At 43.2% G+C, this 16516-nt stretch overlaps 1 protein-coding gene across 1 annotated transcript; it reads left to right on the forward strand.

Moving 5' to 3' along the window:
• Window positions 1–812: 812 nt before the first annotated feature.
• Window positions 813–11622, forward strand: snx18a (sorting nexin 18a). Its single transcript, XM_086031115.1, has 2 exons — window positions 813–2541; window positions 9304–11622. The coding sequence occupies exons 1-2, from the start codon at window positions 1119–1121 to the stop codon at window positions 9555–9557; spliced, it is 1677 nt and encodes a 558-aa protein (XP_085887241.1). The 5' UTR covers window positions 813–1118; the 3' UTR covers window positions 9558–11622.
• Window positions 11623–16516: the final 4894 nt, after the last annotated feature.

The raw sequence follows: 16516 nt of genomic DNA on the forward strand, positions 1-16516 counted from the left end.
GTAATGTATATGTAATATACATTTATACATCCTGAAGAACATCTGCGACGTCTCTTGCTGCTTAGCGAGTTTTTCGTCATTATTTAAGTAAAAATATATTTACCTTTAATGTGTAATTGCGCAATTATGTTAAAAACTTAAAACGTTTAATAAAACATATTTTAAGTAATGGAACTAAAGCAAGAAACAAAAAGCTACACTTGCTATCATAATGTATATAATAATTAAATGATAGTAGTACTGTATACTGTTGTAGTAGTAATAATAAACAAGTATTAGTAAAAAAGTGGTGGTAGTAGTAAGTGGTATCTATCTATCTATCTATCTATCTATCTATCTATCTATCTATCTATCTATCTATCTATCTATCTATCTATCTATCTATCATGTACAGATCACAATATTACAGAAAACCACAAGGTGGCAGTGTCTATCTGAGCAAAACCACTAACGAGCCCTTGCAACGCCTTCGTTCGAAGGGTTTTGTTGAACATTATACAGTAGATGCAAGCCGGCCTCATTGTTTACGATGTCCCAATTACCAAGAAAATACTGTACTTATAAAATAAATAACTAAGATGTATGTTAGTATGTATGGTTTTAATGCGCCATTAAATTAAGTTCAAAGGATTTTATAGTCCCAAAAATTCGTCATAAAAATATTGATCAATTCCTATTCTTTGATGTGACAGAAACGCCTTTGATGTGTGGAGGAAGGGAATTGATTGCTGCTGTCTGGGGGTATTTGGTGGTGGTGGTGGTGGGGGGGGGGGGGGTGGAATCACAGCTCCGCCTTCGATTATCCAGCCTGGTCGACTTTTGCTGTTGCTGAGCAGCACCAGGCAGCAGGCAGCGTCCGGAGAGGATCGAAGGCAGTCCGGAGGTGAGGAGCAGTTTGTCCCGCGGGAGACCAAAACGTCCATTTTACAGTCTTTGGGGGTAAAGACTGAATGCGGACTTGTACGTAATTAGTGGCGGCCTTAGAGGGGGAGCTAGTTGGGACTGCCCACCGCGCTGCTCTCTAACCCCCCGGCCCCGGCCCCGGCCCCGGCCCCGGCCAGCCGCTCGCAACTCAGCCCGCCGCCCCCTTCTGCTTGTGGCCCGGCTTCATTCCGAGCATGGCGGCGCTCCTCCGTGCCAGGGCCATTTACGACTTCAACTCGGAGAACCCTGGCGAGGTGTCAGTGCGCGAGAACGAGATAGTAAGTTTGTACAGCGAGCAAGACATCGAGGGCTGGTTGGAGGGCACGAATAGTAAAGGCGAGAGGGGGCTCTTCCCCGCGTCCTACGTGGAGATCCTGCGAGGGGACAACAACAACACGTCGGGCGATACGCACCCGGAGTCCCGCTACGCAAACGTGCCATCCACGGCGAGAGTGGATAATGCTTTCCCGCCCCCCGCGCAGCAACAGATCAACCAGCAGCCCAGCCAGGGCAGCGACGATGACTGGGATGACGACTGGGATGACAGCTCCACTGTGGCTGACGAGCCGGGTACCACGGGAGGTCGATACCGGGACTTTGAGGGCAACGGGGCGTCCACCTACAGGGTCTCCACGTCCTCCATGGCGAGAGGACAGCACCCCAAGAGCTCAGCGACAGTCAGCCGGAACCTGAACCGATTCTCCACTTTCGTCAAGTCCGGAGGTGAGGCCTTCGTGCTGGGTGAGGCGGCGGGTTTCGTGAAGGACGGGGATAAGATCTGCGTGGTGATGGGCCAGCGTGGTCCTGAGTGGCAGGAGAACCCGTACCCGTTCACCTGCACCATCGACGACCCCACCAAGCAGACCAAGTTCAAAGGGATGAAGAGCTACATGTCGTACAAACTGACGCCCACGCACACCCAGGAGCAGGTCAACCGACGCTACAAGCACTTCGACTGGCTCTACGCCCGCCTGGTGGAGAAGTTCCCCGTCATCTCGGTGCCCCACATCCCCGAGAAGCAGGCCACGGGGCGCTTTGAGGAGGACTTCATCTCCAAGAGGCGGAAGGGCCTCATCTGGTGGATGAACCACATGACCAGCCACCCGGTGCTGGCGCGCTGCGACGTCTTCCAGCACTTCCTCACCTGCAGCACGGACGAGAAGGCCTGGAAGATGGGCAAGAGGAAGGCCGAGAAAGACGAGATGGTGGGCGCTAACTTCTTCCTCACCATCAGCACGCCGGCCGCGCCGCTCGACTTCCAGGAGGTGGAGAGCAAGATCGACGGCTTCAAGGCCTTCACCAAAAGGATGGACGACAGCGCCCTGCAACTGAACGCCACCGCCGGCGAGTTCGCCCGCAAGCAGATGAGCGGCTTTCGGAAGGAATACCACAAGATGGGCGTGTCCTTCAAGGTCCTCAGCCAGGCCTTCGAGATGGACCAGCAGGTTTATTCGGCCGGACTCAACCAGGCCATCTCCTTCACTGGCGACGCCTTTGAATCCATCGGGGATTACTTCGCAGAGCAGCCCAATAAGGACCTGGACCCTATCATGGACCTGTTAGCTCTTTATCAGGGACACCTGGCCAACTACCCGGACATCATCCACGTCCAGAAAGGTAGCACACTTCACATTAGACATTTGACATTCATCTGCCCATCCATTTTCTATATCGCTTATCCTCTTCTTTTTGTGAGGCGGGTGTGCTAACCACCAAATCACAGCGCTGCCAATTTGATGTTATTGTCGTAGAATTCATTTAAGTGTAGGCGGCAAGGCTGGGCAATTATGGACTAGGAATCACAAATATTTTGATTGATAGCGAAATCATCAATCCGTCCGCCGGAATAGCCGTCACTGAGCACTATGGAGGAAAGCATTGTGTCCACCTCGGGCCCAAGACCAGATAAGAGGATCACGTGAATTAATCCTTGCGATGATGCCATGTTCCATCCATGCCGCACTAAACATCAATACCACAACTGGATGAGATAATAATTCATCCCTGAAGGTCTTATGGTACCCACGTTCAATACCTTGAGCTTTCAACGGCTGCTCCAATTCTGGTCTTGGGATGCCATCTTCTTCGTGAATAGCAAGGCTCCAACGTGTAAAGAGGATTACACAGACATTCGCCAAGGTTTAACAATGGCAAATTGGGTTAGCCCCGGATTGTACACATTCACCACCTGCAGATGTTTCGATGCCGTGTTGTCGTGGGCAGAATAGTGCTGCACCTTGCCATAGCCAATTGTTAAGTGCCTTCTATAGACGGTATACACATTGAGAATGAAACGCGTCTGAGCAGGTTGTAGCCAAATAGTGCGATATGTTTCATATTATTTTCTTCTTGAAATTAGGCATCGATTATTCGGCTGATTGATAACCGTTCGTGTATTTCCACAAATCAGCGACATTAATCTACTCAACTGCAGTTAGTGGGAGGAATGGAAGCGTGAAGGTTTTTCGTTGTTTTTTGGGGTCACAGTATGAAATCATATTACTGGTATATATAACAATTGATGTCATCACGCGAAACTGGAGTTGAGCAAGAATGGAGGCAGGCTGCTATGAACACATAAACACGGACGCCCGCAACATTCTGGAGCGATCATATCAATGCGTCCGGCAACTCTTAACTCATTCACTACTGTGGACCAGGGGCGGAGCCAGAACGTGGCCAATGGGTGGGCCTGGAAAAATCAGGGTGGGCCAGAATAAGTATTTCCCTCACTGAGCACAATCCTCCTGTCCCGACACATCGTATATTCAAATAAAATGATAAACGGAAATAATATGAAGTTCAGATGAGCTTTAGACAACAACAATTATGCCATTCTTAATATTCAATACAATAAAAAACACAAATTCAAAAATAATTTCATAATAAATTACAAACATTTTTAAAGTATATATTTTTTCATGAATCTCATTAGGTGGGCAATCAATCTGTCAATCTGGATGGGCCTGTGCACACCCAGGCCCACCCATGACTCCGCCCATGCTGTGGACGTTTATATTCGTCGGTGGAAGTAAACCACACGTGTCAAACCAAATCCAAATCCATCATTTTATGTTGTCTTACTAAAATCTACCAAAATTTCAAATTGTCATAATGAATGAAAATCTTCAGATATTGGAGCTTTCTTTCTTTTTTTTTTTTTTTCACCAAACCCCATTAACATACCCCCCAGTAACATACAAAAACAACTATTATCCTTGAATTCTGATTTCAAAATGAGCTATCCATCAATTTGTTGTGTACTGTGTATGTAATAATATGATGAGTCAAATAAACATTTCTGAGGTTTCACAGTCCGAACGCACCGCAGAAGGCAACTACAATGTGGCCTGCGTCAAAAATGAGTTTGACACCCAGAGTCAGCGTTGCATCGCTTTGGTTTTGAGAGCAGCACAGCTTTTGAATAGAAGATCAAGATTAGGCGCTGAATGTCTGCTTGTCACATCGATTATCAGCGAGGGAAATGCCAACCTGCTTGGAAGTCAGAAATACTTTTTTCACACAGGGCTAGGTAGCTTTAGTTTGTTTTTACACAAACTGCATTTTATGTTTACTTGGGTGATCTTTACCAGAAACGGTCACGCATTGCACTTAGCGTCTACATTCCAAAAGTACCGTTGTTGACTGTCCGATTTGACATTGGGCCCATTGACTTCATAATAAGCGGCTCTGAGTGCCATCATTCACGAGTCAGCAGACCCGACATAGGTGACTCAGTCATCCATGCTGACTGCTGCGACAACATTTCGAATATCCCCGGTACGGGACCATCATGATGAGACGCCTAACAGCAGGAAAAATACAAGTGACAGCCAGAGGCCTTTTTTAAATCAATAACCAAAAGATTGTTTTCTGGTTCTTGTGGTCATAAGCTGATGTGTTTCCACTCCAGCATGTTTATTCATTGGAGTGCTATTTACTCTACCACATGAGCTTTCCGGCTGTGTTCCATGCAGCTTTATTTTTTTTTCTCCTCACGAAATAACGTTGACATTTTTACCACACACGTAGTCGGAAACGGAAATGAAAGCAACACCAGACAACGTGTGGCAACTTTAGTGGGCGGGGGACAGGAGACCCATTGAAGATTGAAATCATGTTTACATGCAGTCAATAACCATTTTCAAACCCAAATATTGGCAGCTTTCGGGCCATATTCAACGCGCGCAAAGAACAGAATGAAAAAAACACGGGGAGGACCCCTGGGGTACCCCTTTTCGAACCCGAATATTGGATCATGTAAACCTGTTTTACATCACTCAAATGAGGCATTGGTTTGTTTTCTGCGCATGCTCTTGCGCTACCCGCAAGGAATATTGGTCTTTGTAGTACAAGAAGTACTTGTAAGCGTTTCTCCGCGGTCATTTTCTGTCTCTACGGCAAAAATGACGGAGTCTAGGGAATAAATTGGAATTGGGTACTTGGACTAGCAGTGTCAATCCAGCTCAAATTTGAATCCTGCAAATTGCTATGTATCTTTAAAGGATTAAGAGTACATACAAGACCTTTTCTTGTTTTTCTTGTTCCAAATCTGCCTGCATCGATTTTGCAAGGACGAACTGTTGACGTTGGTGCGGCTCTTATTAGCAGTCAATCTAACAAAAAAAAATAACGCTTTGACCACTTATAAACCTCAAAAGTGATAACGAGGCTGCGGCTCGGGATTGCAGCAGGCCAGCTAAAACAACATTCAAATGGGGTCAGATAGAATGTCCTCACCTGCATTTAATTGAACCGGTGAGCTAAAGCCCCCCATTTTTGCAATAAAAAAAAAAATCTTGTCGGCAGCCGTCAAATGTGCTAATGGGCGTGCGAGACGGTGAGACGGGGACTGTTGCTCAGGTCGCACGCTCGACTAGCCGAGTATTATGTAAGCGGGGATTACATCAACTCGGTCCAGCAGGGCTCGGTGCCACCTGCGCCTGAGGGAGGGATCTCCCTAGAGGCATTTGGTGAGCCATACAGCAGAACATCAGCCCGTGGGAAACTATCCGTGGCCAAAGAGCTCTGGAGACGTTGTGAGCAGATGATATTTATATTTTTTTCAATTTTTTTCCCAACGTTACCGTAAAAGAGGGTCTGAAAAGGTCTAGTACTGAATGAGTGGGAGAATAGCATTTTTTTGTTTTGGTACTTGATCAAGTGTGAAAAGAGCGGACGGACATTGGCATGACGGCTTAGTAAATGAGTAATGTTTCGTTGAAGTGCACGCCTAATATGCTATGAAGGTTATTGAACAGGCCATCACAGGAGTTGGTCTAGTGTGATTTTTTTAAGGCCTAGCTAGATCAATCCGACGTTGGCCAACTGTGACCGACGCTTACACCCTGTGGCGTCGGGCCGGCTGTCGGCACGTCACGCTGGAAAAATTTAGCGCAACGACACACAGCGACGCTGACCATTAAAGTACCTTCTGCGCACGCGTGAGATGTAATACCCTTCCATACCATCGGCGGCGGTAGTCACCATTTCTCATGGTTAGTAAAATCTTACCGGAAAAGCCGTTGGCCGGGGGCTGATTATAACAACGTAAACAATGCATTCGGCTCTATTCTTCGCTCACGATGAACTCCCACGCGAAGTAAACACTCACGTTCTTGACACGGTTTCGTGAAATACTTACATTGACAACCTTTCCTCTTTGTGCTTGTAAGAAGATTAAGGCAGCAAAGGCGTAAGGCGTGCTGCGCTCACTGTTTATCCGCATTTGTCACTTCCCGTTGCTTGCTAACAGCCAATCAGATTGACCAAATGTCACGACTGGCCACGCCGATTCAACACGCTGAAACGCCCACCACACGCTTCCTGAGGGGTTACGACGCAACCACGGTGGTCACTACACCAATCAGACGGCGCATTCAGACGCCACGACGCTTCACGACCTCCGACGTCGGATTGGCGTATCTAGCCCAGGGGTCACCAACTCCGGTCCTCGAGGGCACCTGTCCTGCAGGTTTTCAATCTCTCCCTGGTGTAACACACCTGTTAAAAAGATCAGCTCTTGAGAAGCCTGATAACGATCCTGATCAGCAAACGAGGACCGCTGTTGGTGACCCCCGACCTTAGGCCTTTAGCCCACTATAGATCCACCCCACCCTGAGCCAACAATGACCGAAGTGTACAGTCTGCTTGCACGTTAGCCATGTACAGTAGTTTGGAAACGCGTTCTCATGCTGTTCAGTGAGAATGTTTCAACAGTGAATGTCCCCACCAGGAAGAACGTGTAATGTCTGGGGGCCTTATCATCAAACTAAATCAAGCAAGATGCCCGACTAAAATATGTTAACAATAAGTTTTGAACGACTTCAGATTTTTTTTTTTTTTTTTTTGTAGTCAATGCTAAGGAGACGACAGCCAAGGCGGCATCGACGTCATTTGTATTTTCTTTGATTAGTCAACTTCGACACCTTCATGGCCTCGCAGGCAGACGGAACTGATAAAAGTCCTAACTCCAAATCAGGCAACTCAACTGCAGTGTTGCTACTGGGCTTGCTTTGCAATGATCTATTGTAGCAAGCGTAGTACTCGCTGGCGGCGTGGAGTGGATTCTTGCTAGACTTTTATAAATTCCGACTGTCTGCGAGGTCCTGAACGTGTCAGGGCGTAATTGGATGATTATCATTTTTTTTTTGCCTTCAAAAATAATTCTTAACTTCGTCTTTATTTTTCCTCAAGCTCCCATGCCTCACTGGCAAAGATAATGAAAGAAAAAGGACTATTGGTTTCAACTGAAAACTTTTTAGGACACTTTCTTGTGTTGTCGGCTGCTTAGTTTGACCAAACAGGATGGCTTACACACAGCAATGGGTGTGTGTGTGTGTGTGTTTGAAGGAAGTGGCTCCACTTTGGTTTCAGTGTGAAAATGCGAGGTTGCAAAGCATCGTGTCTCAATCTGCTCGCGCCGCAAGAACTCGTCACTTAAGCGCAAATCTTCCTGCTAGTGTGGGAAAAGATTTCTATGCGTTTGACTTCTTCGTCTTGGTTTGGTGTTTGGACTGGAATTGTGACATCATTATTCAAATTGAAGCGGTACTGAGGTTGTGCCCTTGAAATAGCCACTGACCTTGGCGGCCAGAGAACATTTCCTTAAATGTCTCTTTCTCGGTCCTTCCTCGTGTGTATGTGCGCGCGCGCAAAGTTGGACATTAACTTTTAGACTAGCAGCAGAGAAAAGAAAGTGCCTGTCAGTTTTTTGTTAGGTTGAAGTGAGCACCTTTGGTTAAAAATTAAGAACCTGTGAGCTGTTTTCCCCTCATGACTTCATCTCAGACCACATCTATGAATGCCACTTTGATAAACGAAATGCGTCAATTAGTCATCCATTTAAGATAAATAAATGCCCCACCAAAAAGATGCCAAATACTACATTAAAAAAATGCTCATTTCATTTCATAAAGCTTGTTGCTGACCAAAACAACAGCACTCACCAAAGCGGGTAAATAGTGTCTGAGAATAATTAAAAGCCAGTGTCACACACATCCATCCATTTTCTAGAGCACCCATCTGCAGTTGTGTAAATATTTTTTTTACCAAAAAAACTCCCCGTGAATGTTTGCCTATCCCATCTGCAGTTGAGTAAATAAATGCCATTTAGTGAAAAGAAAGACCTCCCTTAATCACCGTTTATGGACAAATAAAGGCATTCTCCCATCTGCAGTTGAGTAAATAAATGCCATTTTGTAAAGAGAAAGACCTTCCTCATTTACAATTCAATGAATTTTTTTTTTTTTTTTTCCAAAAAGAGGTTCCCCTACCTGCAGTTAAGTCAACAAATACCATTTGGTGAAAATAAAGACCTCTCTCAATTGCAATTGAATGAATGCCGTTTATGAGTGAATACTAGAGCCGTAACAATTGATCAAAAATCAATTTTAAATCCATTTAAACTGCTTAAAATATGCATCGATGTAAAAAAAATTAAAGAATCGATTTTGAAATTTTGATTTGTAAGGATAACAGTAAAATGTATTGTACATGTATGTATTCTCAAGTTTAGAACATATTTTAGTCGTAAAATGAGTCATTTTGTTAAAAAAAAAAAAAGATTAAAAAAATTTGATCAAAATCGGAAACTGAAAATCGATTTGAATTGCAGCTTGAGTGAATCGTTTACATCCCTAGTGAATACTCGTACTGGTATCGGTCTGAAAAAAGTGCTATCGAACATGCCTTAAATAAAGGCCGACCCCATCTGCAGTTTAGTATTATGCAAATAAAGACCTCCCCCAATATTTGCCCCTCCTCCATCTGCAGCTGAGTAAATAAATGCTGTCCGTGGTACGAAGTAACACCGTTTGTGAGCTCAACAGTTTTGTCTCGATAGCCACCTCTCTCCGTGTGATGTTCTGTGTTGAGCAGGCGCCCTGACCAAGGTGAAGGAGAGCCAGCGTCACGTGGAAGAGGGCAAGATGGAGGCGGCGCAGGCGGAGGGCATCACGGAGCGCTGCAACATCATCTCGTGCGCCACGCTGGCCGAGATCCAGCATTTCCACCAGATCCGCGTGCGCGACTTCCGGGCACAGATGCAGCACTTCCTCACGCAGCAGATGGCCTTCTTCCACAAGATCACCGCCAAGCTGGAGGAGGCGCTGTGCAAGTACGACGCCGCGTAGCCCCATGCGCCACTTTTTGTTTTTTTACTGAATGGGCCAGAGGGTGGCGCTACCGCTCGGAGGGACTTCCAAGGAGGGCAAGTCCAAGGCTTGGAGGACCAATATGTTTAGTTACCGTAATGCAGGGGTGTCCAAAGTACAGCCCGTGGGACATTTGAAGCCTTTTGTCCTTTTTTTTTTTTTTTGCACCATCTACTAAATCTAACATTTGACAAAAAACACGGCGATGTTGTCGACTATTTCCATGTGCTCAGTGCACGCGACAGATCTAGCCACAGGCAATCTCAAAATCCTGAAAAGTCCTGAACTTATTATACTGCTTATCACCGAAACAGAACAATGTGATGTAGAAGTTTTTCTACAGTGGTGCCTTGAGATACGAGAATTTTAATAAAAGACAAAAAATGTCCAAATGCAAACGCTGTATCGGTGGAGGTGAACTCAACTCGTCTTACTTCACCACAAGCAACAGTAATTGGGCAGATGGTGAACAGTTGAAGTTTTCTGTTAAACTCTGTACTTAAAACAACCACATAGCTTTGCCTAAATAAAGTCAGTTTAGCTGAATGCGAACAACAAATGCAAAATGCCATAGATGGGCTACCAACTCGCATCAATGTGGTGGTAATATAACGCCTTAAGCAACGGATATTTGATCACAAACAGACTAGACAGACAATATAACAACAATCAGACATATTCTTTATCCGCTACAAAAAACAAATATGCTGTATCTTACTGAGTCACGAACAGTAGCGGTGAAAGTCTTCTTCGTTTGTATCTGATGACTCTATTACACTGCTCCTCGGTGGCCAAATTGCGCCCGCCAGAAGTAGCTGCAGTGAATTAATCATATTGCACAAACTCTTTAGTTTTGTATGTCCTGTTTTTTGTTGCCATTTTTGATAAATTACAATGTTATCAGGTGCTATTTTCCTTAAAAAAAACATTGCTAAAAATGTTTTTTGTGGGTAGGCCGGAACTGATCAAATGTTTTATAGCATTACCATTCATTTCATTGGTGAAAGATGATTTAGGGTACAAGTGTTTTGAGCCTCGAGCGTGGTCACAGAACAAATTCAAATCATATCAAGGCACCACTGTATAATATATGAATCATATAATTGCCTGATGGATTTTGATGGCTTTGGCGTGTTTAATAAATCAAAGTTGCTGAATATCAAAGTGGGCCTTATATCCTCGATTTTTCTTAGGCGGCCTCGGAGGAAAACGTTTGGACAGCCCTCTTTCAATGCAACTTTTAGGCCTTCTGTTTAAGTAAACGGCATCATTTTGGCACACACGGAGAGATGATGATTATATTTTTCTTTTTTTTTCCCCGGCCTTATTTTTGTAACAGACAACTGCAGCTAACCCAGACAAAAGTGTTTACACGTCCTCTCGCTGTGCCTTCTCCTTTTGTCACTCAAGCTTTATATACTGTACATGTTGAAATTGTATTTGTTTTTACAAAAGTATTTCGCTGAAAACACCACAGCCGTGTTTTGAATGGATATCAGGATGTTTTATTTGCAGGTGCATCTCAGTAAATTAGTACGTATATTGTGATTTTTTTTTTTTTTTTTTTTTTTTTTAAAGATTGAATTTCAGTAGTTTCATTTGAAAAATGTAACTGATATATAGATTCACTACACACACTGAAATATTTCACAATTTTAAGCTATAATAATTATATTATAATTTTGGTGAATATAACTTACAGTTAAAAAACCCAAATTCACCATCTAAAAAAAGATCAACGCAACGATTTATGTAATATGAAATATGAAATATGAATATGAAAATTTCCCCACTGTGGGATCAATAAAGGCATTCTTATCTTATCTTAAATAGGTTGGAATTGATGTTTAACAAATCTATATAATAAGTGAATTGAATTGAACTGCTGAAATAAATGTTCTGGCATTCTAATTCATTGAGATGCTTTTTGAACACGTAGGGCTCCTCATCTGATGTAATATTCGCATTTGTTGTGCTGTTGCAACACACAATGTTGGTTGCATCGCAATTGAAAGAAATAAATCCCTCCTGAACAACAATACAATTGTGGGTTGTTGTTTTTTTTTGCTTTTTGCTTTCTTTTCCATTACATATTAGCATTAAGCTAGCGGACTGTGCATCAAAAAGGTAAATTAAATATTAAAAACGATCGTAAAAATTATTTTATCGTTAAAATTAACTATTCGACATCCACATTTACCAATGACCTGGCACATTTGTCAGTGTTGAAAATCAAACGCGCCTCTTGAGCACAAACGTTTGGCCACCCCTGGCTTACAGGGTTGTGAAATAGCGGCATAGACAGCAAAAGCGCTGCAGGGGTGGGACGCTCGCCTCCGTGCCGCGTCAGTGTTTTCCTGCCCGGTCCTCAGATGTGCTGACGCCGGCCGATCGGGACATGTGGGTCGCGTTAAGTGGGAGTCGGGTGGGCAGGAAGACGTCACCGACAGCTGGGGGAGATTTTTTACCACGGTCGTAAACAAACACTATGGTGTGAAAAACAGCTTATTGATGAATATTATTATTATTGCCAATATACAGTCATTTTCGCTGGAATTAAGCAGTGTAACAATAATGGCACTATTATTGTTGTTTATAGTATCCGTCTGTATATAATTTGGAGCACATTATAATTGTTGTTGTTAATAATATAGAGTGGTGCCTTGAGATATAGATTGTAATTCTATCGATTGTAATTGCCATTCAAGGCAGACTGACAGACAAATACAGCCTACTGTCCACAGAGATGCCTCAATATCTTAGTACGGCACTAACATTAGTCGTTCTTCGCAGAGGATAAAGAATATATGACGGTTCAGTACATACAGTATGGAGCTGCACCATTTGTGCACAACAACCAATGAGATGGTTGGTTAAGCTATGTAGTTGTTTTGAAGTGGAATTCAAGATTTTTTTTTTCCCGCCATAAGTGCTCACAGTAGTCGAACCAGGATTCTGTTTAATAATGCGAATTAAGTGAATTAATCCATTCGTTTTCATCAGTCAGGGCACTAGCATTTTGGCGTTACTGTATACCGTCCTCTGTTGTCGACTGAAATTGAAGTCAAAGTGCCCTCGGACTCTCATTGCGAACGTCACGGCTCACCTGTTTTCTGGCTTTGGTCATGTGACGTCTCGAAAAAATAGTAAGTCAAGTCACTCGTATCTCAAGACACCACTGCATATTAGATAGAAAATGATGATGATTATCATTTGTAGTAGCAGAGATGTGCATGGGGAGGAGGGACTGACAAAATGTAAGGACGGGAGTGCTTTAAAAGGACGAGGACGGACAAGGTCAGAGAACGATTATTTTTATGAATACGGATGGAAGGGTGCCCAGGTCACGGACTGGCAAATTAAATAGGGTCAAGTGCCCATCCTTGAGTAATAGTATGCTGTTTATGCCGTAGCTCATGTGGCAAAAGTTGTTTTTTTTCAACTTTGTGCTGACCCACTACTTCAATTGTGTATCTAATAAATAAGTAAATAAATCATACTTTTTAATATATCTTATTTTAATATATCCTGTCAGGTGAAGGATGGAACTGGCAACCCTTGAGTTCCCTTTCCTATCCTCTTTATTTTCTCCGCAAGTCTTTTCATTGTGTCTATAACGTGAACAAGTTGCACACACATGCTGGCCTGCGGACTCTTGTTTCTCCTCTGTGTGCTGCCAACACCTTAGGAAATGGGTGTCCTTGTTTTGCGTCTTCTACAGCCCCCGCAGGGCTTGGAGACGTTTGCTTGAGAAACGCAATGCATTCTGGGACATTTGCTCTCACTTGTGTGACCTGCTAAGAGGTGTTTTGTGCACAGGTCAGAGTGTATTTGCATTACGTACTTTTTAGAAATAAAACCTGCCTCGTTTTTGATTATTTGTGGTCGGGTATTCGAGAAAACGTTTCATCTCCATCTAGCGCCATCAACAACGGCAGGTAACTTTTGATTCAGAGTGAAACAAACAGACGTGGGTAGATGCCGCACCACAAATAGCCGCTGCGGTCGCGCAGGTCACGACACAGGCGTACATGCCACGGAAGCAGCATGACCTTATAAACTTGACTATAAACTTGACTCATCTCTCACTGCTGACTTTTTCTATGTTGTTGCTGTCAGACAAAAGTAGTGCTCAGGATTATGTGAGGCTGTCTCAAGACTAAATTGTGAGTGTGAATTCAAAAGTCATTTAGGGACACCTAAACCCATCTCTGATCTGATCTCTGAGCAGTGTTATTTTTCAGTCACTATCCCACATTGATCAGTGCAACAACTGCCATTTCCAATATGGCGGCACGCATGAAACCAGGCTTCACGTTCAAAAGGATACATGCTAGGTTCATTGAAAGCTCAAAATCGTCCATGCTGGGGGAAATGAGTAGAGAAAAGGCATCCCTTTCTCTTCTCAGACAAATACAGTACTGGTATAAATCAAGGTTTCGATCCAGTTTTGAAAAAGAATGGGCAGTCCATTATTTCTAGGTCATTTTTCCTGATTATCAGTGCAACAAGTTGGCCAACTAACTCCCATTTCCAAAATGGCCACACCTGTGAAACCTTTTTCTACAACCTGCAAAAACATCCCAGAGCGTGAGGTTCAGAGATTGACTGAAGACTTTGAAAGTGAGCAGAAATTATCATCTTTCATGAAGCGTTGGTAGATTTGATGGATGTTTGAAATAACCTTAAAATCGGAGGAAAACCACAATACAACTCATCGAGATTTTCATAAGTTTTTATGACAGCCTTAAAGCGAAAGTCAACCCCCCAAAAATGTTGCAATATGTTCTATGCACTTTCACTAGTCTAAGCATGGCATTCTGATTAATGTTGCATTTGTGGGATATGAGTTAAGCATCAAAATCCACCCGTTTTAGCCACCTCAGGGGGCGGCCATTTTGTCACTTCTGTCGACTGAAAATGACATCACAACTACTCAGGACTCAGGTAACGACAATCACAGCTCACCTGTTGACTGGATAAGCCATGATTGGTTGTTATCTGAGCGACTGTGATGTCATTTTCAGTCGATAGCAAGCGGCAAAATGGCCGCCCCATGAGATGGACAAAAACGGGTGGATTTAACTGCTTAACTCATTTTCCACAAACGTAATATTAATCTGAATGCCATGTTTGGACTCGTGGGCCTGCGCAGAACATATTCTTGTAATAAACATTTTTGGGTTGACCTCCACTTTAAAACTCATCAAAATCAACCTTCCTGCAAAAATGACTAATTTGGTGGCTCAACCGGCAACCAGTCCAGGGAGCAGCCCAATTCTTGCCCAAACGTCAGCTTGGAAATGCTCCAGCTCACCCGCAATCCTAAAGTGGACAATATAAGAAATACAGTAGCTAGATGGATGTCTGTTGTTTGAATGGCTAGCACAGAGAAGCAGAATAGTAGCTAACCACATCACTTTGTGTTGCACCCAGGCTGCTTCCCCAAGAAAAACGCCAAAACGGCAACAAAATCCCTCATAATTTCTTCTCTGCGCCTCATTTAATCACAGCCCACTTATGCTGTCACACACTAACAGCACGTCACGGGTATGTCGTTATTGACTTCCCTCAGTGGATTCAGGTCGGCCACTCCTGTCTGGACTCCGGGACACCAGGAAATTCCCTTGAGGGCCACCACAAAATATTTCATTCCGCTTATTCCTCCGTGTCATGTTTCTCTTTTGAGACCGGAATTGAGAATACTTGCTCTTAAGAAAGGAAATGGTTTGTTTGGGATAGCCGTGCCACATTTCAAGTGGAGGTGCGATTGTGGGAAAGCACCGAAATGTGTTTAGCAAGCTTAGGAAAACGTTCTCCATTTTCTGACCAGGCCCACAGACATAACATTTCATGTTAGGCTTATTCATAGAAATGCAGCTAAGTGGAGGTTAGCTTATTTTAGCATAGCATACAGTACACCAGTGGTCCTCAACCATATACATATACATATGTATACATACATATATACAAACATACGTACATACATATCGTAGCTGTCCTGTGAAAAACACTTATCTCCAAACTTTTTTAGTTTTCACTTTAATGCGATGTCTGTAACGCGGAAACATGATTCATGTAAAAATAAAATGAAAACAAATTTAAATAAATATTTTTCACATGACAGAGACGATATACATACATATATATACATAACATACATGTATATATACACACACACATTTATATATACATCTATACATTAATATATATACATATATACATATATATATATATATATATACATATATACATATATATATATACACATACATGCACACATATACACATACATACACATATATATATACACATATTTATATACATTTATATATATATATATATTCATACGTATATAAGCAAGTTTAAATAATAAGTAACTTAAGTAAGTTATTTTTGAAGTCAAGTATTCAGTAAAGTAACAAAGTTACTTTTTGGAGGTAATTGTGGCAAGTTCCATTCTGGCAGGTGTGGAAACATCAAGTCACACTTATGCAAGCGTGGAAGTGGTCATTGTGCTTATCTGCTGTTGTTTGATGGCCGGATGACAACCAGCTTGTTATGAGCCATATTGAGCCCGGGAACGTTGGTGTTGGAAGCAGACCAAGATGATCATTGTTGCTGTCAACATGTGACTAATAACTAGTAAAAGTGACTTTTTTCCCCACGTCCTCTTCTACACCTGATTGAACTATTTTAAAAACAACCTCTTTTTTTCTTGCGATACTGTATTTCTCCTTTCCAAGTGTAAAGGACCTTATCCTCTTCCTCTGACCTCTCACAGGCAGGAAGTGAGATTCGACAAAACTCTGGTCAGCGCACTCCCATGAGATCATCCACCAACCTCAGCACAACCGCATGATGCAACGACGCCACCCTGCTCCGAAAACCCGGCTAGTTTCGCCCAGAATGACTGCTCAAGCAGTAATGTCGGACTT

This window comes from Filicampus tigris, chromosome 5 (assembly GCF_054856515.1).
Source record: "Filicampus tigris isolate MCC_2025a chromosome 5, RoL_Ftig_1.0, whole genome shotgun sequence".
Classification (NCBI taxonomy): domain Eukaryota; kingdom Metazoa; phylum Chordata; class Actinopteri; order Syngnathiformes; family Syngnathidae; genus Filicampus; species Filicampus tigris.

Excerpts from the sequence above, each read along its gene's own strand:
- snx18a (XM_086031115.1), top strand. The coding sequence starts at position 1,119 with ATGGCGGCGCTCCTCCGTGCCAGGGCCATTTACGACTTCAACTCGGAG. Across the intron at positions 2,542-9,303 it reads CATCATCCACGTCCAGAAAG|GCGCCCTGACCAAGGTGAAG; the intron begins GTAGCACACTTC and ends TGTGTTGAGCAG.